Source organism: Gopherus flavomarginatus, chromosome 18 (genome assembly GCF_025201925.1).
Source record: "Gopherus flavomarginatus isolate rGopFla2 chromosome 18, rGopFla2.mat.asm, whole genome shotgun sequence".
NCBI classification, from domain to species: Eukaryota; Metazoa; Chordata; order Testudines; family Testudinidae; genus Gopherus; species Gopherus flavomarginatus.
In genome coordinates, this window is record NC_066634.1 from 2,731,178 (window position 1) to 2,759,148 (window position 27,971).

General features: G+C 66.9%; 2 protein-coding genes and 1 long non-coding RNA gene across 4 annotated transcripts; all 3 read right to left on the reverse strand.

Annotated features, from left to right (window-relative positions):
• Window positions 1–261: 261 nt before the first annotated feature.
• Window positions 262–12,013, reverse strand: LOC127036850 (caM kinase-like vesicle-associated protein). The gene is made up of 11 exons (XM_050928109.1): window positions 11,783–12,013; window positions 6,169–6,264; window positions 5,420–5,551; window positions 4,732–4,806; window positions 4,276–4,414; window positions 3,582–3,702; window positions 2,699–2,774; window positions 2,406–2,542; window positions 1,753–1,831; window positions 1,182–1,269; window positions 262–931 (listed from the first exon to the last, which is right to left on the reverse strand). The coding sequence occupies exons 1-11, from the start codon at window positions 11,923–11,925 to the stop codon at window positions 761–763; spliced, it is 1,257 nt and encodes a 418-aa protein (XP_050784066.1). The 5' UTR covers window positions 11,926–12,013; the 3' UTR covers window positions 262–760.
• Window positions 12,014–16,271: 4,258 nt separating this feature from the next.
• NDUFB11 (NADH:ubiquinone oxidoreductase subunit B11) lies at window positions 16,272–27,946 on the reverse strand. The gene is made up of 3 exons (XM_050928136.1): window positions 27,656–27,946; window positions 19,644–19,774; window positions 16,272–16,453 (listed from the first exon to the last, which is right to left on the reverse strand). The coding sequence occupies exons 1-3, from the start codon at window positions 27,848–27,850 to the stop codon at window positions 16,324–16,326; spliced, it is 456 nt and encodes a 151-aa protein (XP_050784093.1). The 5' UTR covers window positions 27,851–27,946; the 3' UTR covers window positions 16,272–16,323.
• On the reverse strand, window positions 20,894–25,192 carry LOC127036862 (uncharacterized). 2 transcript variants are annotated; one of them, XR_007770251.1, is made up of 4 exons: window positions 23,328–25,192; window positions 22,394–22,581; window positions 22,007–22,091; window positions 20,894–21,202 (listed from the first exon to the last, which is right to left on the reverse strand). It is a non-coding gene; the product is annotated as an uncharacterized LOC127036862 (long non-coding RNA). The 2 variants fall into 2 exon arrangements; XR_007770252.1 differs by lacking the exons at window positions 22,394–22,581; window positions 23,328–25,192 and adding an exon at window positions 22,855–22,917.
• Window positions 27,947–27,971: the final 25 nt, after the last annotated feature.

A 27,971-nucleotide genomic window follows, 5' to 3' on the forward strand; every position in this document is an offset into this window, starting at 1 on the left:
GGAGAAGGCGACTGCGGGCACCTGGAGCGAATTTACCAGGAGTGCTGCTTCTGCTGCCATTAATCCTGGGGTCTTTGAACCCCTCAGACTTTGCTTGGCTGCCTCAGTTGTCATCTTTTAACAAACATTTTTTGCATGGAATTTCCTTCGGTTTTATCCCTGGCTCTGGGAGGTGAGTGAGGTCTGGTGGTTAGAGGAGGGGGGGCTGGGAGCCAGGACTCCTGGCTTCTCTCCCCAGCTCTGGCAGGCGAGTGGGGTCTATTGGGTTAGACTGGGGGGCTGGGAGCCCGGACTCCTGGGTTCACCCTGGCTCTGGGAGGAGAGGGGGGTCTGGTGGCACAGAGCAGAGCGGGGCTGGGAACCAGGACTCCTGGGTTCTATTCTCGGCACCAGGAGGGGAGTGGGATCTAGCAGTTAGATCCTTCACTCCCACCCTACCTCCCTTGGAGGGCCAACAGAGGAAGAAGTGACTGTAAAAGCTGCCAGAGACAGAATCTCTGTTTATTTTGTTATTTCCAGGCTCCCTGTAGATGCGGGAGGGACAAGGGGGGGGGGCAGCCTGGGATTTCTGTATTAAAATAGCATCTTCATAAAACATGCAGCTGGCCTGGATGGATGGACATGCACATCCCAGTCCCATGGGCTGGTCCTGAGCTGGGGGCAGGGGTGGGGACAGAGCCAGGTTGGGAATGGGCCCCGAGGCCTTTCCCCTCTAGGGGGCACTGGGTCCGATCAGGGTGCACAGAGCTGTACAAAGGGGTTATTGTGTCTTTTCTTCCATTGGCCCCACTGGCTCCCTCGGTCGCTCTGTGGTGGGGGGTTCTGTGGGGCAGGGCTCCTCCATCGTCACCTCGGGGAGCGATGCAGGGGGGTGGGCACCAGGCTCCAGGGCGCGAAGCCGTTGCATGAAGGTGGTGACTCGAATGGCCTTCTGTGGGGAGAGAGGAGCGGGTCAGAGAGCCCCACAATAGTCCCCCCACTGTCCCCCCACAGTGCCCCCCCACCCCACTCCCTGCAGCATGGCACCCCCTGGCCTCGGCTCTGCCTGCCAGGGGAGAGCACCCTCTGGGCAGACCCCACCCCACAGCACCCCCCAGGGCTCAGCCCTGTCTGCCAAGGGAGAGCGCCCCCTGCCCAGCCCCCACCCCATGGCGCCCTCCAATGCCCCTGGGGAAACTCACCCGCCATTTGGCTTTGGCAAAATTCTTCTCGATCTGGGCACAGACCCCCTCCTTGAGGTTCTTTTCCAAAGCCACGTTGCCCGCGATCCTGGGGGGCCGGTGTTGAGGGGTGTCCAGGGGGAGGGGGAGGATCCAGCACGGGGGCCGGGTTGGAGTGGTGGATGCAGGTGAGATGGGGGGAGGGGAGATTGGAAGGATGTGTGGGGGAGAGGGGGGGACATGAGTGATCATGGGGGTGGGGGGCACAGGAAGACCCAGCCATGGGACGGGGAATGAAACATTGGTAGCCATTAGCCTGGGCACTGAGGAGCAGGTTGGGGGTGTCAGGGGAAGGCCCTGGAGCAGAGAGCCACCCCCCAGCCTGGCCAGACGGCCCCATGTACCTTCCTGCCCCCCAACTAAGAGTGAGTGACCCCCCCATCAACCTCCATACTGCCCCATGCTAACCTGCCCCTTACCCGCTCACTCACTCTGACCCACCCCCACACCCTGCCCCTCCCGTACTCCCCCATTCTCCCACAATGCCCTTCCCCCACTCCGCTGCCCTGCCCCCCAGCCGCCCCCCCCATACCAGACGTGTCCCAGGGCCTCCTGCGCCGTGATCCTCTGGTCCTGATCCACCTCCAGCAGCTGCGACACCAGCTTCTTGGCTGCAATGGGGGGGAGGGTCAGTCAGGGGTGAAGGCCCCCCCCATCCCAGAGTGGCAGGGACATGGGGGGAGACGAGTGAGGCAGGCTCTAGGGAGTTGGGGGATGGCAGGGTTGGGGAGTGTCTCATCAGCGGGAGACAGCTTGTCCCAGCAGGGCGGGTCAGCGCTGTGGGGGCCATGAGAGGCTCTGGGGGGCTGTGGGGCACAAGGGGACTCACTGGCAGGGGAGATCTCATCCCAGTAGGGGGGTCGGAGCAGTGGGGGGTTGTAGGGGGCTGTGGGGCACGGGGGGCTGACCGGTGGGGGAGATCTCATCCCAGTAGGGGGGGTCGGGGCAGTGGGGGGCTGTGGGGCACGGGGGGCTGACCGGTGGGGGAGATCTCGTCCCAGTAGGGGGGTCGGGGCAGTGGGGGGCTGTGGGGCACGGGGGGCTGACCGGTGGGGGAGATCTCGTCCCAGTAGGGGGGTCGGAGCAGTGGGGGGCTGTGGGGCACAGGGGGCTGACCGGCGGGGGAGATCTCGTCCCAGTAGGGGGGTCGGGGCAGTGGGGGGTTGTGGGGCATGGGGGGCTCACCGGCGGGGGAGATCTCGTCCCAGTAGGGGGGGTCGAAGCTGTATTCCCCGGCTAGGATCTGACGGAAAAGCTGCCGATCCTGCCCCCGGCCGGACGCCTGCTCCGCGTCGGCATAGAACGGGGGGTTCCCCGACAGCCTGTGGGGGTAGGGGCAGTCAGGGGGGTCGCGGGGCCCAGACACGCCCCCTCAGGACAGTCTAATGCCACCCTCCTGACCCCTAGCTGCGACCCCAGATCCGACCCCCCCAGCCTCATTGCCTCCCGACCCCCCGGGGTCCCCCGCCCCCACTCACAGGATGAAGAGAATGACCCCCACGGCCCAGCAGTCCACGGGGCGGCCATAGCGCTGGCGGGCGATGACCTCGGGGGCTGGGGGCAGACAGAGACGAGGTGAGACCCCCAGATATAACGGGGTGAGGACAAAGGGGGGGTGGGGCAGTGGTACTCAGGGTGGGGGAAGGGGGCGGGTCCTCAGGGGAGGGTCCCATACTTAGGGGCTCAGTGGAGGGGCAGGAGTTTGTACCCAGGTATTTGGAGTGAAGGGGTCATACCCAGGTACTGGGGGGGACATACCCAGGTACTCGGGGAGATATGAGGCCGTACCCAGGTACTCGGGGGGGGAGACATACCCAGGTACTCGGGGGGGGACGTGCCCAGGTACTTGGGGGAGGGACATACCTAGGTACTCAGAGAGATGGGGGGGCGTACCCAGGTACTTGTCTTTGGGCATACCCAGGTACTCGGAGGGATGGGGCGCTGTACCCAGGTACGGGGGGGGGGACATACCCAAGTACTTGGGGAGGGCATGCCCAGGTACGGGGGGGGCATATCCAGGTACTCGGAGGGATGGGGCGCTGTACCCAGGTAGTCATCTTTGGGCATACCCAGGTACTCGGAGGGATGGGGGGGCATACCCAGGTACTCGTCTTTGGGCATACCCAGGTACTCGGGGGGATGGGGCGCTGTACCCAGGTACGGGGGGGGACATACCCAGGTACTCGGAGGGCATGCCCAGGTACTCGGGGGGATGGAGGGGGCGTGCCCAGGTACTCGTCTTTGGCCATACCCAGGTACTCGGAGAGATGGGGAGGCATACCCAGGTACTTGTCTTTGGGCATACCCAGGTACTCAGGGGGATGGGGGGGGCACATACCCAGGTACTCGGGGGGCACATACCCAGGTACTCGGGTGTCCCGCAGGGCTCAGTGATGGCTCCGTTCTCAAAGCGCGACAGGTAGAAATCCCGGAGCACGACCTTGGCGCGGCTTTGCTGGGTGTGATAGACCAGGTTCTCCAGCTGGGGGGCACGTCGGGCATCAGACCCCCCCCACCAGCCCCTCAGCACCAGCCCCACACCACCCCCTCCCCCGCCAGCCCCACAATGCCAGCCCCACACTGCCCCTGCCCTTCCCACCAGCCTGCCCCACAGTGCCAGCCCCACACCACCCACTCTCCCACCAGACCCACAGTGCCAGCCCCACAGCACCCCCACCCCACCAGCCCCACACTGCCCCCTCCCTTCCTGGCCCCACACTCCCCTCCCTTCCTACCAGCCTGCCCCACACCACTCCACCCGTTTCCCCCATCTCAGCCTGCCCCCACCCCTAAGACCACCTGCACAACACAGAAGTGGCCACAGTGAGGGGACGTGAGCTAAAGAAACCAGCCAGCGAGTCTCGCTGAAACCTGGGGGCCTGGGAGCCAGGACTCCTGGGTTCCTTCTCAGCTCTGGGAGGAGAGTGGGGTCTAGTGGTTAGAGCAGGGGGGCTGGGAGCCAGGACGCCTGGGTTCTCTCCCCAGCTCTGGGAGAGCACTGGGGCCTGGTGGGTAGAGTGGGGATGGGGGCAGCCCGGATGCCTGGGTCCCTGACCTTGAGGTTGCGGTGCACGATGTGCAGGCTGTGCAGATAGGCCAGGGCCTCGAGCACCTGCCGGATCAGGCTGCTGGCATCTCGCTCCGTGTAGCAGCCCAGGTCTAAAATCCAGTCGAACACGTCCCCGCCTGTCGCCCTGTGGGGGGCGGCACCGGCTGGCTCAGCCCTGGGGCACCCCCGAGCCCCCCCTGAGCCTGGAGCGCCATGTTCCCGGCCCTGGGGTCCCCTCCCCTCCCCCCTGCTCCCAGCCCTGGGGTCCCCTCCCCTCCCCCCTGCTCTCAGCCTCGGGAGTCCCCCAACACATATCCCCTCACTCCCCCACTCCCTTCTGCTCCCAGGGTGGGATCATCCCCCAGCCAATCCGCCCCAAACCCTGGCATCCCCCCCAACCATGGGACCCCCTCATTCCCTGCCCCGAGATCTCCTCCCACCCCACCAGGCCCTGGCACTCACAGCTCCTGGATGATGTAAAATTCCCTGCGTGTCTCAAAGGTGTCGATCAGCTGGAGGATGTTGGGGTGACTCACCCTGGGGGGGAGGAATTGGGGGGCAAGCAATTGGCACAGCTTCCTTCCTGCCCCCCCTCCCGCTGCAGAGCGATACCCCCCTAGCACAGCAGATACACATGGGCTGTTGATGAAAGAGGCATCCTGACTCCCACATGGCAATTCTGGCAAGCGTCAGGATGCCCAGACCTGCCTCAGTTTCCCTCCACAGTGCACTGAGCACAAAGGAGAGGGACTGGCCAGAGGCCAGAGTCATTCACAACAGGAACCCCAGGTGCCAGGACACCCCCACCTCATCGCCCCTTGGCAGGGCAGCGGGGCAAGGACCCCCCTGAGCTGCTGAGCAGAGGGAAACAGTGCCAGGGGTCAGGGGGTGGGAGGGCGACAGAGAGATGCAGCAAGGCCAGAAATGTGCAACCATGTGAGGATTTTCTGAAGGCCAAGCCTGCCTCAGTTTCCCCCTGTATGTTGTTGTGTTGCCCAGCGGGTGCAAGAGGGGAGGGTGACTGGAGGAAGGGGACTCGGGAGCTGGATGCTGAAGGCTCTCAGGGCCCGTCGAGTCTCGGGCCAACAGCCCCCCCCTTTGCCAGCACTCCTGGCCTGGCTGCGAGGGGGGGTCCGGCTCCAGTACCTACATCTTCAGGATGAGGATCTCGTTCCGGGCGGCCTGGCGAACTTTCCTGCCATCCTTCTTCCGGAACCGCTTGCAGACAACGAGCCGGTCGGTCCGGCGCTCGCGGGCCAGGCACAGCTCACAGAACTCCTTCCTGGCGGGGGGGGGGAAGACGTCACCCTCCCCCCATGGATCACCCCCCCAGCTACCCCACATCCCACCCCCTTTGTAACTCCCCAATAGCCCCACAGCATCCTTCCACCACCGTGAATTACTGGGACTACCCTTCCCAGCACAGTGTGTGCCTCAGTTTCCCCATCCTGGCCAGCGTTCTGCACAGCATAGCCTGGCCCAGTTGGACTCGTCCCTACTCCGGGACAGAACCGGATCAACCCACAAATGGAGGGGAAGGCTGAGGGGGTGGCTAGGGCAGCCACGCGCCCCCCCGATGGGCGACGCCAGGGCCTAGCTCCGTCCTCACACCCATCCCTGTCCCCAGCCAAGGGTTTCATGCCCCCTCCCCCGGGTTCCCCACCAACCGGGAGAACTGAGGGGCCCCACCCTGCCCCTTTTCCCCACCTCCACCCCGGTCGTCCCAGCGCCGGATGTCCTGGGAGGGGCTCCCTTGGAGTCTGGTCAAATTATCCCCTTCCCTCCTCCGCCTGGCAGACAGGGAAACTGAGGCACGTGAGCAAGCCAGGGAGCCGGTCGCTGTGGGAGGAGGAGTCTTTGTGGGCCGGGCTGTGGGGAGCAGCCCCCTCCGATACTCACGTGCTCAGCAGCTCCCCGATCTCGTACTTGTCCGTGATGTCGCCCACGGAGCTGTAGCTTTTCTCCTCCCGCAGCCGGAGACACCCCCAAGGCATCCTGGCGGGAGTCGGGGGAGTGAGACAGACTCTGCCTGCCCCACGGTGCCCCCCTCCCTGCCCCCTGCAGCCTGGTGCCCCCCGGTGGGCCTCCCGCAGGCATGGCTGTGGAGGGTCCGCTGGTCCCGCGGCTCCGGTGGACCTCCCGCTGGCGTGTCTGCGGATGCTCCACCGGAGCCGCGGGGCCTGCGGGAGGCCCACCGGAGCCGCCTGCCGCCGATGGCCCCAGGCCCCCGGAATCCTCTGGGCAGCCCTGTCCACCTGTCCTTGCAGCCTGGTGCCCCCCGCTGAGACCCCCACCTGCCCCCTGCAGCCTGGTGCCCCCCGCTGAGACCCCCAACTGTCCCTGCAGCCTGGTGCCCCCTGCTGAGACCCCCACCTGCCCCCTGCAACCTGGTGCCCCCCCGAACCCCCCACCTGCCCCCTGCAGCCTGGTGCCCCCCGCTGAGCCCCCCACCTGTCCCTGCAGCCTGGTGTCCCCCGCTGAGCCCCCCACCTGCCCCCTGCAGCCTGGTGCCCCCCGCTGAGCCCCCCACCTGTCCCTGCAGCCTGGTGCCCCCCGCTGAGCCCCCCACCTGTCCCTGCAGCCTGGTGCCCCCCGCTGAGACCCCCACCTGCCCCCTGCAACCTGGTGCCCCCCCGAACCCCCCACCTGCCCCCTGCAGCCTGGTGCCCCCCGCTGAGACCCCCACCTGTCCCTGCAGCCTGGTGCCGCCCACTGAGACCCCCACCTGCCCCCTGCAGCCTGGTGCCGCCCACTGAGACCCCCACCTGCCCCCTGCAGCCTGGTGCCCCCCGCTGAGACCCCCACCTGCCCCCTGCAGCCTGGTGCCCCCCGCTGAGACCCCCACCTGCCCCCTGCAACCTGGTGCCCCCCCGAACCCTCCACCTGTCCCTGCAGCCTGGTGCCCCCCACTGAGCCCCTCATCTGCCCCCTGCAGCCTGGTGCCCCCCGCTGAGCCCCCCACCTGTCCCTGCAGCCTGGTGCCCCCCGCTGAGCCCCCCACCTGTCCCTGCAGCCTGGTGCCCCCCTGAGACCCCCACCTGCCCCCTGCAGCCTGGTGCCCCCCCGAACCCCCCACCTGCCCCCTGCAACCTGGTGCTCCCCGCTGAGACCCCCACCTGTCCCTGCAGCCTGGTGCCCCCCCTGAGACCCCCACCTGTCCCTGCAGCCTGGTGCCCCCCACTGAGACACCCACCTGCCCCCTGCAGCCTGGTGCCCCTCACTTGAGCCCCCACCTGCCCCCTGCAGCCCAGTGCCCCCTCTGAACCCCCCACCTCTCCCTGCAGCCTGGTGCCCCTCTTGAGCTCCCCCCCTGCCCCCTGCAGCCTGGTCCCCCCCCCCGAGCCCTCCACCTGCCCCCTGCAGCCCGGTGCCCCCCCCGCGAGTCCCCCACCTTTCCCTGCAGCCTGGGGACCCCCACTGAGCCAGTCAGACCCTCCATCCAGGGGCTGGAAGTCACATGACAGAGAAGGCTCCTTATGGGACCTGGCCAGGGTCAGGGATGGGGCCGTGGGATTCGGAACCTCGGCTCCCCTCGAATTTCCCCGCATGCCCAGTTAGAACCAGGCTGCCATCACCTCCCGGCAGAGACTTGGGATTCCCCCTCCCAGAGCTGGGGAGAGAACCCAGGAGTCCTGTTCCCAGCCCCCACCCAGCTCCACCACCAGCCGCACTCCCCTCCCAGAGCCAGGGAGAGAACCCAGGAGTCCTGGCTCCCAGCCCCCACCCAGCTCTCACCACCAGCCCCACTCCCCTCCCAGAGCCAGGGAGAGAACCCAGGAGTCCTGGCTCCCAGCCCCCACCCAGCTCTCACCACCAGCCCCACTCCCCTCCCAGAGCCAGGGAGAGAACCCAGGAGTCCTGTTCCCAGCCCCCACCCAGCTCTCACCACCAGCCCCACTCCCCTCCCAGAGCCAGGGAGAGAACCCAGGAGTCCTGTTCCCAGCCCCCACCCAGCTCTCACCACCAGCCCCACTCCCCTCCCAGAGCCAGGGAGAGAACCCAGGAGTCCTGTTCCCAACCCCCGCCCAGCTCTCACCACTAGACCCCGCTCTCGGCCCAGAGCCAGTTCCCAGCCCAGGGCAGCAGCTGCCTCCTGGGTTCTGACACTGGCGAAGCCGGGCCCAGCTGGCAGAGCCAGTGACCCAAAGGGCGGGATCCAGCGCTGGGCTGCGGGTCGGGAGTGAGGGGCACCAGCAGGGCGGGGCAGGGCAAGCAGGGACACCCCCCCCGCCCCGGGCACTGAGTAGTGACAACCGGACAGATGGTCCCAGAACCCTCCTATCGCCACGGTAACCCCGAGAACCCCCTCTGTCGCCATGGCAACCCGGCTACAGCAGCTTGAAGGCAACAGGAGCTGGAAACTGGTGTAACCTGGCGGGGGGAGGGGCACCAACAACCGCAACCCAGACAGGTACCGACATGTGCACCACACAACCGCACACAGACTGCATCACACAGTGCACAACCGCACACACACTGTGACACACACTGCAAAACCACATGCAGACTGCACGCACACTGTGACACACACACCGCACAACCACACACAACCGCACACACACTGACACACACACCACACAACCACACGCAGACTGCATCACACCACGCACAACCACACACACACTGTGACACACACACCACACCACACGCAGACTGCATCACACCGTGCACAACCGCATGCACACTGTGACACACACCACAAAACCGCACGCACACGGTGACACACACCACACAACCACACACAGACTGCATCACACAGCGCACAATCGCACACAGACTGCATCACACAGCGCACAATCGCACACAGACTGCATCATACAGCGCACAACCATGCACACTGTGACACACACACCGCACAACCACACACAGACTGCATCACACAGTGCACAACTGCACACACACACCACACAACTGCACACAGATTGCAACACAGCGCACAACCGCACGCACACTGTGACACACATGCACTACACAACCGCACGCACACTGCGACACATGCACCGCACACACACACACCACACAACTGCACACACACTGACACACGTCCCACATCCACGCCCACACTGCAATACACACACCCCACAACCATGCACATACTGTGACACATGCAGCCCACAACCAGACACACACTGTGATAGACACACCGCACCCCCTACACACACTACAACACACCCCACAACTGCACTCATACTGTGAAATGCACCACAGAACCACACACACACAACTACACACACACAGTGATACACAAACCACACAACTGCGCACACACACTGAGACACACACCACACAACCATGCACACACTGACACAAGCACCACACAACCACATACACACTGTGACACATACCCCACACACCCCAAAACTACACACACACTGCAACATACAACCCCTCACACATCCTACAACCGCACACACACACCACAACCGCACACACACTGCAACACCCCCCCACAACCACACACACTGTGACACCCCACACACATTGCGACACAGACCCCACAACTACACACACACACTGCAACACAGACCCGACACACATCCACAACTGCACACACATTGCAACACCCCCCACAACTGCACAGATACTGACACACACCACACAACAGCAGATACGCAGCACACACACACCATGACCACACACATATGCCACATACACCCCACAATCGCACACACCCCACAACTTCACACACAACCACACACACCACAACCATACTTGCACACATATCAGAATTGCACACACACTGCGGCACATGCACCACTACCACACACATGCACCACAACCGCACACACACACCATGCACACCACACAACCGTACACACATCCCATGCACACTCACTGACACACACCCCACAACTTCATACAGACACACACCATAACCGCACACATGCATCACAACAGCACAAATGCATCACAACTGTACACACACGTCAATGTACACAAAACAACCGCACACACACATGCTGTGACACATGCACCATGCAAAGACAACCATGTACACATACTGTGACACACACATTACAACCACACACATGCTGCGACACACACAACACAGATGCACACACGCACTGCAATACATACAACAGACCCCATCCATGCACAGACACACACAATGTGAAAAAACCCACACCACACAACACTACCTGTGAAACACACGTAATCACACAAACACCACGACTGCACCCAGTGCTCAGACACAACACCGCAACCATACACTCAGAACAGACACACAACGCAGCTGGGACACATAGTGCACAAGGCAACACACAACAATCATCACAAACAGAAACACCACACTACAGCTGCGCACACCAACACAGTGCAGGACCTGGTCCCTCCAGCAGAGGGCACCTACACACTCTCACACACACACACACACACAGCAGGGCAAAGGGGTCCGGGGAGAGGCTGAGAACTGAAAATGCTCAGAACACCTGTTGGCAAGTGCGAGCCGCTTGGGTCACTGAGTAAATCGGGGAGCCCCCCCCCAAATCCCCCACCAGCACCACTCGGCCCTGACCAGCCAGGGGAGAACGCCCCCCGCCCAGCCCCCCACAGCGCCTGGCCAGGGGAGAACGCCCCCCGCCCAGCCCCCTGCCCTGCTCCCCACGGCCCCTGGCCAAGGGAGAACGCCCCCCGCCCTGCTCCCCACAGCGCCTGGCCAGGGGAGAACGCCCCCCGCCCAGCCCCCTGCCCTGCTCCCCACGGCCCCTGGCCAAGGGAGAACGCCCCCCGCCCAGCCCCCTGCCCTGCTCCCCACGGCCCCTGGCCAAGGGAGAACGCCCCCCACCCTGCTCCCCACAGCGCCTGTCCAGGGGAGAACGCCCCCCACCCTGCCCCCCGCCCTGCTCCCCACGGCCCCTGGCCAAGGGAGAACGCCCCCCGCCCTGCTCCCCACAGCGCCTGGCCAGGGGAGAACGCCCCCCGCCCAGCCCCCCGCCCTGCTCCCCACAGCGCCTGGCCAGGGGAGAACGCCCCCCGCCCAGCCCCCTGCCCTGCTCCCCACAGCGCCTGGCCAGGGGAGAACGCCCCCCGCCCAGCCCCCTGCCCTGCTCCCCACAGCGCCTGGCCAAGGGAGAACGCCCCCCGCCCTGCTCCCCACAGCGCCTGTCCAGGGGAGAACGCCCCCCGCCCAGCCCCCTGCCCTGCTCCCCACGGCCCCTGGCCAGGGGAGAACGCCCCCCGCCCAGCCCCCCGTCCCGCTCCCCACAGCACAGCGCCTCCCCAGTGCCTGGCCCTGACTGCCAGGGGACAGCGCCCCACAGAGCCTGGCTTCAGCCCAGCCCTCGCCCTGCTCCCCAGTGCCCGACCCTGAGTGCTAGGGGCCAATCTTCAGCTCCTTCTAACTTTGCCAAACTTCACCCGCTGGTTCCCTTACAAGCAGAAGGTGCCTAGAGCTGCCACCCGCTACCCCCAGAGACAACTGCAACCTGTCCCCCCCCCCGTGTAACCACCAGCCCCCTCCCAGAGACGGGGAGAGAACCCAGGAGTCCTGGCTCCCCTCCTCCCGCCTTACCTGAGGCTGGGTCCGGTCACCGCCGCCCTCCGGCGCAGCAGGCCATGTCCGGAGCCCGGCTCCGGCTCCGGCTCCGGCTCCTGCCTGCCCGGATCCGCCGGGGACTCTGAGCCCAGCCCGGAGCCGCGCGGGGCGGAGCGCATGGGAGAGAGCGAGAGAGAAATAGGTCGGCAACAGAAGGGCGGGGGGGAGCCAGGACTCCTGGGTTCGCTCCCCTGATACGGGAGGGGAGGGGGATCTGAGCCCAGGGCGGGAGGCTGTGGGTTGAGATTGGGGAACACGAGGGCTGGGTTGTGGGGGTCTGCAGTTGGGATTGGGGGGCACTGTCAGAGCTAGGGGACGCAGGGCTGGGTTGTGGGGGGCTGTGGGTTGAGATTGGGGGACACCAGGGCTGGGTTATGGAGGTCTGCAGTTGGGATGGGGGGGCACTGTCAGACCTAGGGGACACAGGGCTGGGTTTTGGGGGTCTGCAGTTGGGATGGGGGGGGCACTGTCAGAGCTAGGGGACACAGGGCTGGGTTATGGGGGGCTGTGGGTTGAGATTGGGGGACACCAGGGCTGGGTTATGGGGGTCTGCAGTTGGGATGGGGGGGTACTGGCAGAGCTACGGGACACAGGGCTGGGTTATGGGGGGCTGTGGGTTGAGATTGGGGGACACCAGGGCTGGGTTATGGAGGTCTGCAGTTGGGATGGGGGGGCACTGTCAGAGCTAGGGGACGCAGGGCTGGGTTATGGGGGTCTGCAGTTGGGATGGGGGGGCACTGTCAGAGCTAGGGGACACAGGGCTGGGTTATGGGGGGCTGTGGGTTGAGATTGGGGGACACAGGGCTGGGTTATGGGGGTCTGCAGTTGGGATGGGGGGCACTGTCAGAGCTAGGGGACACGAGGGCTGGGTTATGGGGGTCTGCAGTTGGGATGGGGGGGTACTGGCAGAGCTAGGGGACACAGGGCTGGGTTATGGGGGGCTGTGGGTTGAGATTGGGGGACACAGGGCTGGGTTATGGTGGTCTGCAGTTGGGATGGGGGGCATTGTCAGAGCTAGGGGACACGAGGGCTGGGTTATGGGGGTCTGCAGTTGGGATGGGGGGCACTGTCAGAGCTAGGGGACACGAGGGCTGGGTTATGGGGGTCTGCAGTTGGGATGGGGGGGTACTGGCAGAGCTAGGGGACACAGGGCTGGGTTATGGGGGTCTGCAGTTGGGATGGGGGGTACTGGCAGAGCTGCGGGGAGCCCACAGCTGGGTTATGGGGGGCTGTGGGTTGAGATTGGGGGACACCAGGGCTGGGTTATGGGGGTCTGCAGTTGGGATGGGGAGGCACTGTCAGAGCTAGGGGACACAGGGCTGGGTTATGGGGGGCTGTGGGTTGAGATTGGGGGACACGAGGGCTGGGTTATGGGGGTCTGCAGTTGGGATGGGGGGGCACTGTCAGAGCTAGGGGACAGGGCTGGATTATGGGGGGCTGTGGGTTGAGATTGGGGGACACCAGGGCTGGGTTGTGGGGGTCTGCAGTTGGGATGAGGGGCACTGTCAGAGCTAGGGGACAGGGCTGGGTTATGGGGGGCTGTGGGTTGAGATTGGGGGACACCAGGGCTGGGTTATGGGGGTCTGCAGTTGGGATGGGGGGCACTGTCAGAGCTAGGGGACAGGGCTGGGTTATGGGGAGCTGTGGGTTGAGATTGGGGGACACGAGGGCTGGGTTATGGGGGTCTGCAGTTGGGATGGGGGTACTGGCAGAGCTAGGGGACACAGGGCTGGGTTATGGGGGGCTGTGGGTTGAGATTGGGGGACACGGGGCTAGGTTATGGGGGTCTGCAGTTGGGATTGGGGAGCACTGTCAGAGCTAGGGGACAGGGCTGGGTTATGGGGGGCTGTGGGTTGAGATTGGGGGACACCAGGGCTGGGTTATGGGGGTCTGCAGTTGGGATGGGGGGGTACTGGCAGAGCTAGGGGACACAGGGCTGGGTTATGGGGGGCTGTGGGCTGAGATTGGGGGACACCAGGGCTGGGTTATCGGGGTCTGCAGTTGGGATGGGGGGGGTACTGGCAGAGCTAGGGGACACAGGGCTGCGTTATGGGGGGCTGTGGGTTGAGATTGGGGGACACCAGGGCTGGGTTATGGGGGGCTGTGGGTTGAGATTGGGGGACACCAGGGCTGGGTTGTGGGGGTCTGCAGTTGGGATGGGGGGGCACTGTCAGAGCTAGGGGACACAGGGCTGGGTTATGGGGGGCTGTGGGTTGAGATTGGGGGACACCAGGGCTGGGTTGTGGGGGTCTGCAGTTGGGATGGGGGGTACTGGCAGAGCTGCGGGGAGCCCACAGCTGGGTTATGGGGGGCTGTGGTTGGAAATGGGGGGGAACTGTCAGAACTCTAGGATGCCAGGGCTGGGTTATGGGGGGCTGCAGTCAGGAATGAGGGGCACCAGCAGACCTGGGGAGCCCAGGGCTGGGTTATGGGGCGCTGCAGATGGGATTGGGGGGCACCGGCAGAGCTAGGTTATGGGGGGCTGTGGGTCAGGAGTGGGGGGCAATGGGGGGGGACCTTGGGGGCAGGTTGTGGGAGGGCTGCCATGATGTGGCCTAGTCGCCCCTCGGAAGGGTCGGTTCCCCATGAATATTTCAACGTCTGCCGCAGACGCCGGGGGAAGGAAACATCTCGCTGCAGACTTGAGTCTCCCACGGACCCGCCCCCCAGCGCTGCCAGTGCCCCTCACTCCCGACCCGCAGCCCCTGCCAGCCCAGCCGGTGCCCCTCACTCCCGACCCGCTGGCAGCCCAGCCGGTGCCTCTGACTCCCAACCCGCAGCCCCTGCCAGCCCAGCCGGTGCCCCTCACTCCCGACCCGCAGCCCCTGCCAGCCCAGCCCTGCTCCCCTTCCCCCACAGCTGCGCTGACCTGGATCAGGGGCACAGGGCACCTGGAATCCCCAAGGGGGCACCTGTCCCGCAGTCCCCCCACCCTGGAGTTAACAGGGAAAATCTCTACCCACCCCCCTGGCACCGATTCCCACATGCCCCATCCCAGGCTGACTCTCCCCCGCTACCCCAATTGGCCAGGGCAAGGCCCCGAACCTGGGCAGATTGGAGGTGGTTCTGGGGCAGAGCAGCTGGGAACAGCCACACACAACGCTGCACGGGGGGGCTCACCCAGCCCTGACATGCAGCCACCTTGGGGGAGAGGGGAAAGAAAAGCAGCTGGGAAGAGCCATACACAACGCTGCCCCGGGGGTGCGTGTATGGCAGAACAGCTGAGAACAACCCCATACAGCACTGCACCGGGGGCTCACCCAGCCCTGACATGCAGCCACGTCTGGGGCAGAGCAGCTGGGAACAGCCACACAGAATGCTGCCCCGGAGGGGGGGCCTCACCCGGCCCTGACATGCAGCCACGTCTGGGGCAGAGCAGCTGGGAACAGCCACACACAATGCTGCCCCGGGGGGGGGGCCTCATCCAGCCCTGACATGCAGCCACCTCCGGGGGGAGAAGGGGAAGCAGCTGGGAACAGCCACACACAATGCTGCCCAGGGGTGGCTCACCCAACCCTGACATGCAGCCATCTCTGGGGCAGAGCAGCTGAGAACAGCCACACACAACACTGCATTGGGGGGGAGGGGGCTCACCCAGCCCTAACATGCAGCCACCTCTGGGGCAGGGCAAGGGGGGCACAGCCCCCTGTAATTCCGCTGGAGGGCTGCTGGCCCCAGGCTGAGATGCTATTTCTGGCGCAGCGAACAGGCGGCAGCAGCAGCCGCCACTGAACAAGGGCAGAGCCCGCGGTGACGCACGAAGCCCCGTCTCAGAGAAACGGCAGAGCCTCTCCTGAGGCCCAGCAGAGAAGCCAGGACTCCTGGGCTCTCCCCACAGCTCTGCGAGGGGAGGGGGGGCTAGTGGCCAGGGAGGCAGGACTCTTGTGCAGTTGACTCTCAGCTGCTCTTCATGACTCAGTTTCCCAAATTGGGAGAGTGATGTCAGTTGGCCAAGCCAGGGGGAGGAGCAGGTCACAGAGACCAGACAGGGGTATAAATACAGGTAGCTGTGGGGGGGATGTGAGGGTGGGGGACACACAGCCAGCAGCAGAGGTGCAGGGCTGGCTATGGGGCTGGGGGGGGGGCACAGACCAGGGGCTGCGTGGTTGCTGTAGGTCCCACCTTGGCCTCACCTGCAGTTCCAAAGGGCCGTTCCCCTCAGCCACAGCCACCTCCTGCGCCCCCAGACGGGTGCTCCCAGGGACAGCTCACCCAGCGCCAAGATGCAGCCACCTCTGGGGCAGGGCGGCTGAGGAAAAGCCCCACAACTGCCCCCGAGGCAGAGGGAACAGGGTCAGAGCCAGAACTCAGGCCACGCAGCTCTGGGTCGCATCCGAACGTGTCTGAGCCTGCGCAGCTCAGAGCTTCCTGCATGAGGGCTGGGGATGGAACCCAGGAGTCCTGGCTCTCCCCTCCCCCCCCGAAGTCCCTTCCTCCCTGCCCCACAGACAGACAGAGGCGGGGCGAGGTGGCTCAGCAGTTTATTCACACAGCCCTGGGGGGCCGACCCAGCCCCCTCACTCCTCGTCCTCGGCCGGCAGCACCAGCTTGCTGGGGTTGAAGTAATTGGAGTCCAGGACAGGCAGCCCCAGCCGCTCCCGTTCCTTCACCATCCGCTCGGCCTCCCGGCGCGCCCACTTCCGCATGCTGGGGAGAGAGGGGGTGAGAACTGGGGGGCCAGCGCCCCCTGCCCCATTCCCAGCCCCACCCCAAGGCCCTGGAGCCCGGCTGGCGGTGGGCAGAGGTGACGACAGGGCCAAGGGACTGGATCAGCACCTGAAATAACCCGGCAGTGGCCCCAGCGCAGAGCCGTCTGGCAGCCCCCCATCCAAGGGTGGGGCAGGTGCACACACCCAGCAGGGCCTGGGGGAGACCCACAAAGTCAGCTTCAGCACCGAGAACAGAGATACAGAAACTAAGGGGGGGGGCTGTGGGGGCACCAGCAGGGGCTGAGGGTCGGCACTTGGGGCTCTGGCAGAGCCCCCCGCCGGGCTGCGGCTCACTCTCCGCGCCGGGAGCTGCACGGAGCTGGGAGTGCCGAGAACTCACCCACGAGGAATCGGCAGACCTGAGACACGCGGTTCCCAGCCCGGGCAGCCACTGGCCCAGGCAGTCACTGGTCCAGCCCAGGGGTGGTGGGTCCCAGCCAGGGCACAGGCCAGGCTCCTCCCAGCCCAGCTGGGGGGGCTGTGGGGCACAGGGGCAGGGCACTGGACATTTGTGGTGCTGATTTCCTGGCCCCCACTCCACAGAAACAGGAGACTCCCCCCCCCCCCGGCTCGCCCCCGCCTCAGTGTGGACACGCGCCATCAGAACAGCTGGGAGATGGCAGGGGAGTCAATGCTGGCCCCCAGTCCCCTCTGCTCTAACCACCAGACCCCACTCCCTCCCCAGAGCCGGGGAGAGAACCCAGGAGCCCTGGCCCTCAGTCCCCCCGCTCTAACCACCAGACCCCACTCCCCTCCCAGAGCCGGGGAGAGAACCCAGGAGCCCTGGCCCTCAGTCCCCCCACTCTAACCACCAGACCCCACTCCCCTCCCAGAGCCGGGGAGAGAACCCAGGAGTCCAGGCTCCCAGCCCCCATCTCCCACTAGACCCCTTGGGATGCAGCCATGAACCCTATCATTCTGGCCACCAGCCCCTAGCAAGCCCCCTGCACCCCACAGCGCCAGCCCTGACTGCCAGGGGAGAGTGCCCCCTAGTGCCACAGTGGGGTACTGGGCCAAGCCAGCGTGTGGGGCAGAGGGGAGCCGGGCGGTTCTTGCCCGCCTGCCAGCCAAGGTGGTATATTTAGCCCTGCGCTATAGATAGCCCCGCGTCGGAGCTGGCAGGCGGGGGGGCAGACGCTCTGATGTGTGGGGGGAAGGGGGGGCTGCTGACGCACATGGAACCGGCGAAAGAAAAGCAACTTACGCTGCTGCTGCTCTGTCTGCTCGCAAAGCTGAGCTCCTGCTGCCCAGCCGCGTAATGAGCCCTGCCCCCCAGAGAACCCAGGCGTCCTGGGTCCCAGCCCCCTGCTCCAACCACCAGAACCCACTTCCCTCCTGAGCTGGGGAGAGAACCCAGGCGTCCGGGCTCCCAGCCCCCCCGCTCTAACCACCAGACCCCACTTCCCTCCTGAGCTGGGGAGAGAACCCAGGCGTCCTGGCTCCCAGCCCCCCCTGCTCTAACCACTAGACCCCACTCCCCTCCTGAGCTGGGGACAGAACCCAGGCGTCCTGGCTCCCAGCCCCCCCGCTCTAACCACCAGACCCCACTTCCCTCCTGAGCTGGGGAGAAAACCCAGGCATCCTGGCTCCCAGCCCCCCCTGCTCTAACCACTAGACCCCACTCCCCTCCTGAGCTGGGGACAGAACCCAGGCGTCCTGGCTCCCAGCCCCCTGCTCTAACCACCAGACCCCACTCCCCTCCTGAGCTGGGGAGAGAACCCAGGAGTCCTGGGTGCCAGCCCCCCCTGCTCTAACCACTAGACCCCACTCCCCTGCTGAGCTGGGGAGAGAACCCAGGTGTCCTGGGTCCCAGCCCCCCCCCCGCTCTAACCACCAGACCCCACTCCCCTCCTGAGCCGGGGAGAGAACCCAGGAGTCCTGGGTCCCAGCCCCCCCTGCTCTAACCACTAGACACCACTTCCCTCTTGAGCTGGGGAGAGAACCCAGGCATCCTGGGTCCCAGCCCCCCCTGCTCTAACCACTAGACACCACTTCCCTCTTGAGCTGGGGAGAGAACCCAGGCGTCCTGGGTCCCAGCCCCCCCTGCTCTAACCACCAGCCCCCACTTCCCTCCTGAGCTGGGGAGAGAACCCAGGCATCCTGGCTCCCAGCCCCCCCCATTCTAACCACTAGACCCCACTCCCCTCCGGAGCTGGGGAGAGAACCCAGGCGTCCTGGGTCCCAGCCCCCCCTGCTCTAACCTACCAGCTCCCACTTCCCTCCTGAGCTGGGGAGAGAACCCAGGCGTCCTGGGTCCCAGCCCCCCCCGCTCTAACCACTAGACCCCACTTCCCTCCTGAGCTGGAGAGAGAACCCAGGCGTCCTGGGTCCCAGCCCCCCCTGCTCTAACCTACCAGCTCCCACTTCCCTCCTGAGCTGGGGAGAGAACCCAGGCGTCCTGGGTCCCAGCCCCCCCCGCTCTAACCACTAGACCCCACTTCCCTCCTGAGCTGGAGAGAGAACCCAGGAGTCCTGGGTCCCAGCCCCCCCTGCTCTAACCACCAGACCCCACTCCCCTCCTGAGCTGGGGAGAGAACCCAGGAGTCCTGGCCCCCAGTCCCCCCTGCTCTAACCACTAGACATCACTTCCCTCTTGAGCTGTGGAGAGAACCCAGGCGTCCTGGGTCCCAGCCCCCCCGCTCTAACCACTAGACCCCACACCCCTCCTGAGCTGGGGAGAGAACCCAGGCGTCCTGGCTCCCAGCCCCCCCGCTCTAACCACCAGACCCACTTCCCTCCTGAGCTGGGGAGAAAACCCAGGCGTCCTGGGTCCCAGCCCCCCCCGCTCTAACCACTAGACCCCACTTCCCTCCTGAGCTGGGGAGAGAACCCAGGAGTCCTGGCCCCCAGTCCCCCCTGCTCTAACCCACCAGCTCCCACTTCCCTCCTGAGCCGGGGAGAGAACCCAGGCATCCTGGGTCCCCGTCCCCCCTGCTCTAACCACTAGACCTCACACCCCTCCTGAGCTGGCGAGAGAACCCAGGAGTCCTGGCTTCCAGCCCCCCCCGCTCTAACCACTAGACCCCTCTCCCGTGGGCTGCCTGGGTCTGACGCCCCCCGGCTCTCGTGGCGACACTGTGCGGCCCCGGGGTCCTGCCCCACGGCGGGGCGCGTGCCCCCCCACTCACCCGTGTTCCGGCAGGTAGTGCAGGAAGGTGGCCCCCACCACGATGCAGAGGGAGATCCCGAAGAAGAAGGCCAGACGCATGTTCCACACGTCCATCACGGGGTCTGCGTCGAAGCCATGGTAGTCAGGGTTCTGGGGGGCAGAGAGGGGTCAGCTGCCCACGCCGCCCCCCCACAGCACCCTGGGTGCTCGCAACTCCCGAGGGGAATCGCCCTGCCCTCCCCCAGCTGCCCCCTGACCTGACACCCCCACCCCACCGATTCCCCCCAATGTAGCCTCCCCGTGACCAGCCGCCTTCCAATCTGGCGCACAACTGTCTGCCTGTGACACCCCCAGACCTCCAATCTGTCACTCAGCTGCCTCTGCCTGTGACCCACAGCCCCCACCCCCGCCTGGGGCTGCCCCCCCCAGCTCCAGTGCCCTGCTCGTGCCACAGCTTCGCCCCCCCCCCCACCCCCGGCCAATCTATCCGCATTGGCAATTCTCATGATCTGGTACCCACCTGCCCCTGCCCCCGCCCCCTTAGCCAGCAGCCCCCACATGTCCCGGGCAGCCCTGCCTGGAACCATTAGCAGGGCTGGGGCGGGGAGTCTAGGGAGCCAGGACTCCTGGGTTCTTCCCCCAGCCCCGAGAGGGGAATGGGGCCTAGTGGGTGTGGGGGGGCTGGGAGCCAGGACTCCTGGGTTCTCCCCCCCGCCCCGAGAGGGGAATGGGGCCTAGTGGGTGTGGGGGGGCTGGGAGCCAGGACTCCTGGGTTCTCTCCTCAGCCCCGGGACAGGAGTGCTGCAGGGCCAGAGCTTTGCCTCGTGTTCCCTCGCCCACTCACTGGCTGGAATGAGTCAGGCAGGAAGCGGGTCGCTGCGCCCCCTCCCCGTTCACACCCCGCCAGCTGCCACCCCCCTCCCGCCAGCCAGCTGCCGAGCAGGGACAGTGATGGGCGGAGAGAGCTCCAGGGAAGAGCAGGGGGAGGGAATACTGGGCTGGGGGGGCAGGTGGGGAACAGCCGCACAGGGACGGCTCACCCAGCACTGAGATGCAGCCACCTCTGGGGCACGGCAGCCAGGGAACACCCACATATAACAGTGCATAATCATTGACGATCGGAAATGGAGCAGCTGGCTATGGGAACTCTGCTCCCCACAGCATGGTGCTGCCCGGCCCTGACTGCCAGGGGAGAGCACCCCCTGCCCCACTCCCTGCAGCGCCGCAGCCCCCCAGCGCCCAGCTGTGAGTGCCAAGGGAGAGCGCCCCCTGCCCCACTCCCTGCAGCGCCGCAGCCCCCCAGCACCAAGCTGTGAGTGCCAGGGGAGAGCGCCCCCTGCCCCACTCCCTGCAGCGCCGCAGCCCCCCAGCGCCCAGCTGTGAGTGCCAGGGGAGAGCGCCCCCTGCCCCACTCCCTGCAGCGCCGCAGCCCCCCAGCGCCCAGCTGTGAGTGCCAGGGGAGAGCGCCCCCTGCCCCACTCCCTGCAGCGCCGCAGCCCCCCAGCGCCCAGCTGTGAGTGCCAGGGGAGAGCGCCCCCTGCCCCACTCCCTGCAGCGCCGCAGCCCCCCAGCGCCCAGCTGTGACTGCCAGGGGAGAGCGCCCCCTGCCCCACTCCCTGCAGCGCCGCAGCCCCCCAGCGCCCAGCTGTGAGTGCCAAGGGAGAGCGCCCCCTGCCCCACTCCCTGCAGCGCCGCAGCCCCCCAGCGCCCAGCTGTGAGTGCCAAGGGAGAGCGCCTCCTGCCCCACTCCCTGCAGCGCCGCAGCCCCCCAGCGCCCAGCTGTGAGTGCCAGGGGAGAGCGCCCCCTGCCCCACTCCCTGCAGCGCCGCAGCCCCCCAGCGCCCAGCTGTGAGTGCCAGGGGAGAGCTCCCCCTGCCCCACTCCTTGCAGCGCCGCAGCCCCCCAGCGCCCAGCTGTGAGTGCCAGGGGAGAGCGCCCCCTGCCCCACTCCCTGCAGCGCCGCAGCCCCCCAGCGCCCAGCTGTGAGTGCCAGGGCAGAGCGCCCCCTGCCCCACTCCCTGCAGCGCCGCAGCCCCCCAGCGCCCAGCTGTGACTGCCAGGGGAGAGCGCCCCCTGCCCCACTCCCTGCAGCGCCGCAGCCCCCCAGCGCCCAGCTGTGAGTGCCAGGGCAGAGCGCCCCCTGCCCCACTCCCTGCAGCGCCGCAGCCCCCCAGCGCCCAGCTGTGACTGCCAGGGGAGAGCGGCCCCTGCCTCACTCCCTGCAGCGCCGCAGCCCCCCAGCTCCTAGCCACGAGTGCCAGGGGAGAGAGCCCCCTGCCCCACTCCCTGCAGCGCCGCAGCCCCCCAGCTCCTAGTTGTGAGTGCCAGGGCAGAGAGCCCCCTGCCCCACTCCCTGCAGCGCCACAGCCCCCCAGCTGTGACTGCCAGGGGAGAGCGCCCCCTGCCCCACTCCCTGTAGCGCCGCAGCCCCTCAGCTGTGAGTGCCAGGGGAGAGAGCCCCCCCGACCTACTCCCTGCAGTGCAACAGCCCCCCAGCGCCCAGCCACGAGTGCCAGGGGAGAGAGCCCCCTGCCCCACTCCCCGCAGCACCACAGCCCCCCAGCGCACAGCTGTGAGTGAAAGGGGAGAGCGCCCTCTGCTCCACTCCCCACAGCGCCACAGCCCCACAGCTGTGAGTGCCAGGGGAGAGCACGCCCTGCCCCACTCCCTGCAGCGCCGCAGCCCCCCAGCTGAGAGCACACCCTGCCCCACTGCCTGCAGCGCTGCAGCCCCTCAGCTGTGAGTGCCAGGGGAGAGCGCCCCCCCGACCTACTCCTTACAGCACTGCAGCCCCCCAGCGCCCAGCTGTGAGTGCCAAGGGAGAGCGCTCCCTGCCCCACTCCCTGCAGCACTGCAGCCCCCCAGCGCCTAGCTCAGAGCGCCAGGGGAGAGCGCCCCCTGCCCCACTCCCCGCAGCACAGCAGCTCCCCAGCTGTGAGTGCCAGGGAGAGCGCCCTCTGCCCCACTCCCTGCGGCACCACCGCCCCCAGCGCCCAGCTGTGAGCACCAGGGGAGAGTGCCCCCTGCCCCACTCCCTGCAGCGTCGCAGCCCCACAGCGCCCAGCCGTGAGTGCCAGGGGAGAGCGCCCTCTGCCCCACTCCCTGCAGCGCCGCAGCCCCACAGCGCCCAGCCGTGAGCGCCAGGGGAGAGCGCCTCTTGCCCCACTCCCTGCAGCGCCGCAGCCCCACAGTGCCCTGCCATGAGAGCCAGGGGAGAGAGCCCCCCCGACCTACTCCCTGCAGTGCCACAGCCCCCCAGCGCCCAGCCACGAGTGCCAGGGGAGAGCGCCCCCTTCCCCGTCGGCCCCCAGCGCCCAGCCGTGAGCGCCAGGAGAGAGCGCCCCTGCCCCACTCCCCACAGCCCCCCAGTGCCCATCTGTGAGTGCCAGGGGAGAGCGCCCCTGCCCCACTCCCTGCAGCGCTGCAGCCCCCCAGCTGAGAGCACCAGGGGACAGCACCCCCCCGACCTACTCCCTGTAGCGCCACAGCCCCCCAGCGCCCAGCTGTGAGCACCAGGGGACTACGCCCTCTGCCCCACTCCCTGCAGCGCCACAGCCCCCCAGCGCCCAGCTCAGAGCGCCGAGGGAGAGCGCCCCCCTGACCAACTCCCTGCAGCGCTGCAGCCCCCCAGCTGTGAGTGCCAGGGGAGAATGCCCCCTGCCCCACTCCTTGCAGCGCCGCAGCGCCCAGCTGAGAGCGCCACCACAGTGAGCCCCTCACCACAGGCCAGCTCTACCTCTGCAGAGGGCTGCCCCCCCCAAACCTGGCGGGGGGGTTGTGTGTCGGGGGTGGGGTGAAGGGTGGCAGGCAGCACTGGGCATGCGGGGGAGGCATTCTTGACATACCGGGAGCAGGAGCTAATTATCCCCATTGTTGTCAGCCATCCCCCATGACACCGCCCCACCCCTTGCTGGGGAGGGGGCGGCCTGCCAACCCCCCCCCCCAATCCCTCTCGGCTCTATGGCAAGGAAGCAGGGCTGCACCCCCAGGGCTGTAACCGAGATTCCAGCCACACTGCAGGGAGAGAGATCAAGCCACCCTGTGCCATGGGGCCTGGCCGCCCTGCCCCGCCCCGCCCCAGAGGGGGCTCCATTTCCTCTCTCCCGGGGCTGTGTTATGTATGGCTGTTTCCCAGCTGACCTGCCCCAGAGGTGGCTGCATGTCAGCGCTGGGCAGGAACTAAGCCACCCCATAACCCCTCTGTCCCGGCGCTCAGCCCCTAGCTACCAGTCCTCACTGCCTTGCTGGCCCCCCTCCATGCTGGTGCAGCCGTGTTGTTCCTCCTAGGGGGCCGGCCCAGTGCTGAGCCAGCGGGGTCACCCTAGGCCCTCCCACTGCTCCTGCCAGCCCTCCCCACTGTCCCCTCCCCCTTCTCTGCAGGCAGCAGCTGGATTCCCCGCCACTGGCAAGTGGATTAACACCCAAGCTGGGGAAAAGAAGCAGAGGCACAAACCCACAGCTCCAGCAGGACAGGGCCATGGTGCTGGGAGGAGAGTGGGGGCTAGTGGTTAGAGCTGGGGGGGCTGGGAGCCAGGACTCCTGGGTTCTCCCCTGGCCCAGGGAAGCCATAAGGTCAATACCATTGTCTCAAGGGTCTGATCTCCCTGTAAGGCTTGGAAGGTGCCAGCTGGATTGGGAGGCGCCCGGCAGAGATAAAATAACCCAGCCAGGGTGGGAGGGAGCCTGGCGCCGCCTCCCCCCCCACCAGGAGTGGGAGCTCAGAGGTGCAAAGACAGCCTGGGATTGAGGACAGCCTGATTCACAGCTGCAGCAGCCACCCAGCAAAAGAGTCACCACGGCTGCCTTCCTCTCTCCTCCAGTGCACTCGCTCGCTGGTGCTGGGAGGCAGCCACCTCTGGGGTGGGGCAGCTGGGGAACAGCCACGCAGACCATCACACAGGGGACAGCCCGCCAAGCACCACGCTGCACCTCCTGCTGGGGAGGCAGGGGATTGTCTTCAGCCCCCACCCCAGACATGTCCCTGCAGGGGCGGCCGTGTGCAGAGGTAGGCAGCCTCTCTGCCTGGAGTTTAACACGCTGGGACCGGGACAGGTCCCCCAAGCTCCAGGGCGGCAGATGGCATGGACCTGCCATTGGAGGGAAAGGATGGGGGGCATGACCGGTGGAGCTGAAGCCCCCCCAAACCCTGTGGAAGCTGAAGATCGGTCCCTGCCCATGCACCAGCCTGCCAAAGCCTGCGCCGACAAGGGGAGAGGCACAGGCCTCGGCAGCTCCCCACCCTCCTGCTTCAACTCACTAAACCCCTTTTTCCTCCCAGAGCTGGGGAGACAACCCAGGGAGTCCTGGCTCCCAGGCAGAGACGGGAGCCCTGGGACAGGGCCGGCAGATCCTAGGTGAATGGCAAGGAAGAGGGGGAGATTCTCTCCCTCGCCCTGATGCCAGCAGACGAAGGCCCTTGGGTGCAGCTCCCCTGGACAGGGCTGGTTGGTAGTTGACCCCCCCCCCCGCCCCCCACCAGGCACTGCCTGTGACCCAAACAGTGCCAGCCACACAGGGATTACGGGTTGGCAGTGGGAATCTAAACAGAGGAACTGGGCCGGGGGGAGGGGGCTGCAGCTGCTGTGTGGGGGCTGAGCCCAGCCCGTCCATGGGCCAGGGAGAAAGGGGCTAAAGGCCAAAGGAGAGAACGAGGACTCAGGATCTCTTTGTTCTCAAGAGCTGGGGTGAGAACCCAGGCGTCCTGGCTCCCAGCCCCCACTCTTCTAACCATTACACCCCACTCCCCTCCCAGAATCAAAGCCCAGGCACCGAGCTCCCCCTGCGGCCAGGCTAGGAACAGCAGCCCCAGGGGTAGGTGCAGGGACACCGAACTCCCGGGTGGGAACGGGGGCTGGCAGGAGAATGCGGTGCCAGGCCCGAGGGGCCAGGCAGCAGGCGCAGCTGTCTGAGCCAGGCATGGCTGGGAGCCAGGGGCTGCTCACACAGACCAAGCTCCTGGGGACTCTCACGAGGCTATGACTGAGTGCTGGCCCCAGTATGGGACTGGGGTGCTGTGCTGCGAGGGGCTGGGAAGGGGGCATGCTCCCCTGGCACTGGGGGCCAGGCACTGGGGGACACGGTGCTGCAGGGGGCTGGGTAGGGGGTGCTCTCCCCTGGCAGTAAGGGGCAGGTGCTGGGGGTGCCATGCTGTGGGGGGCTGGGCAGGGGGCACTATCCCCTGGCAGTCAGGGCCAGGTGTTGGGGGGTGCTATGCTGTGGGGGGCTAGGTAGGGGGCGCTCTCCCTTGGCAGTCAGGGCCGGGCACTAGGGGTCACAGTACTGCACGGCAGGTGCCAGGCAGATCCACGCGTGTCCCCTTTCAGAGGCAGCGTCACTCACGTGACCTTGTCTAAGCCCCGCTGAAGAGTCAGAGCTGGGGAGAGGACCCAGGAGTCCTGAATCTCGGCCTCCCCGGCTCGAGGCCTCAAGCCCCAGGCTGCAGCAGCACGGGGCACCTATTGCCCTGGGTCTGATGCCCCGAGCGTGTGGGGCCTCAGCCCGGGACCACCCAGCACGGCTGATGCTCAGGGAAGTGACTAAGGGAGCGATGCACCTTTTGGGCTCCCTGGATATCCTGACCTCACCCCATAACCCCAATATTAAATCCCCCACTGTCAGCACCATGGCACCCACAGGTGACCAGCTCCCCCCCAACCCACCTAGTCCTGTTCCTTCCCACCTGTACCCCCCGTCCACCCCACAGCTCCTTCCCCAGCCTGCCCCCCCCATCAGCCTCCACTGGCTCCCCAGATCCACGGTATTTATCTGGTTCCCCGCACAGTATCCTCGCACCTCACAGTCCTTGCCCCCACAACCATACAGACAGGAAACCGAGGCACAGACAGGCCCAGGAACAGGCCCAAGGTCATGCTAGGAGGATGTTGCTAACCAGAAATTGAATCATGGGGTCTCCCAGGCTGGAACCCAAACTATGCCCCCCCTCAAGATCCCACCTGCCCCACACTTCCCCAGCCCCTCCAATGCTCTTCCCACCTGCCTATTCCTCCCCGCATCCCACCTGCCCACAGCAAATCCACTCCCACCCCATGCACTCGGCACCCTCAGTTCCCCCTGCCCCTGCCCCCCAGGCCCCTCTGCACCCCCCGCTCTGTCACTTCCCAACCTCACCTCCCTACCCCACAACCCTGCACCCCTCCCCCTAGGTACCCCTCAGCACTCCCTCCCCCAAGCTCCCCATGCCCTCCACCCCCCCAGACCCCCACCTCCCAGTGCATGGCCCCGCCCCCACCAGCTCCCCCACCCCACCTCCCTCTGCACCTCCATGCACAACCCCCCACCTCCCAGTGCACAGCCCTGCCCCTGCCCCCCTCAGCTCCCCCACCCCCCACCTCCTAGTGCATGGCCCTGCACCCGCCCCCCTCAGCTCCCCCACCCCTCCTCACCACCCTGCACAACCCCCCAGCCCCCAGTGCACGGCCCCGCCCCCCTCAGCTCCCCAGCGCACGGCCCCGCCCCCGCCCCCTCAGCTCCCCCACCCCCCAGCGCACAGCCCCGCCCCCGCCCCCTCAGCTCCCCCACCCCCCAGCGCAGTGCCCCGCCCCGCCCCCTCAGCTCCCCCACCCCCCAGCGCAGTGCCCCGCCCCCACCAGCTCCCCCACCCCACCTCCCTCTGCACCTCCATGCACAACCCCCCACCTCCCAGTGCACAGCCCCGCCCCCGCCCCCTCAGCTCCCCCACCCCCCAGCGCACGGCCCCGCCCCCCTCAGCTCCCCACCCCCCAGCGCACGGCCCCGCCCCCCTCAGCTCCCCACCCCCCAGCGCACGGCCCCGCCCCCCTCAGCTCCCCACCCCCCAGCGCACGGCCCCGCCCCCCTCAGCTCCCCCACCCCCCAGCGCACGGCCCCGCCCCCTCAGCTCCCCCACCCCCCAGCGCACGGCCCCGCCCCCGCCCCCTCAGCTCCCCCACCCCCCAGCGCACAGCCCCGCCCCCTCAGCTCCCCCTCCCCCCAGCGCACGGCCCCGCCCCCCTCAGCTCCCCCACCCCCCAGCGCACGGCCCCGCCCCCTGACCTTGCGCAGCGCCGCCACCATGTCCCCCTCCTCCTCCTCCTCGTGCTGCTGGCGCGGGGCCGCCGCGGCGGGGGGCGGGGTCACAACGGCAGCCGCGGCCACGCCCCCCGGGCCCGAGCCCGCGCGAGCGCCGCGCGCCGGGAAGCCCCGCAGCAGCAGCAAGCGCCGCGCGCACCGCCCCAGCGCCGCCATCATACCCCTGGGGGGGGCAACCCGGGCAACAGCGGCGCGCGGAACCGGAAACCCCGCCCTGCGCGGCCGCGGGGAAGGAGGAAGTGGGCGTCCAAGGCGGGATCTCGCGCCACAAAGCGAGCAG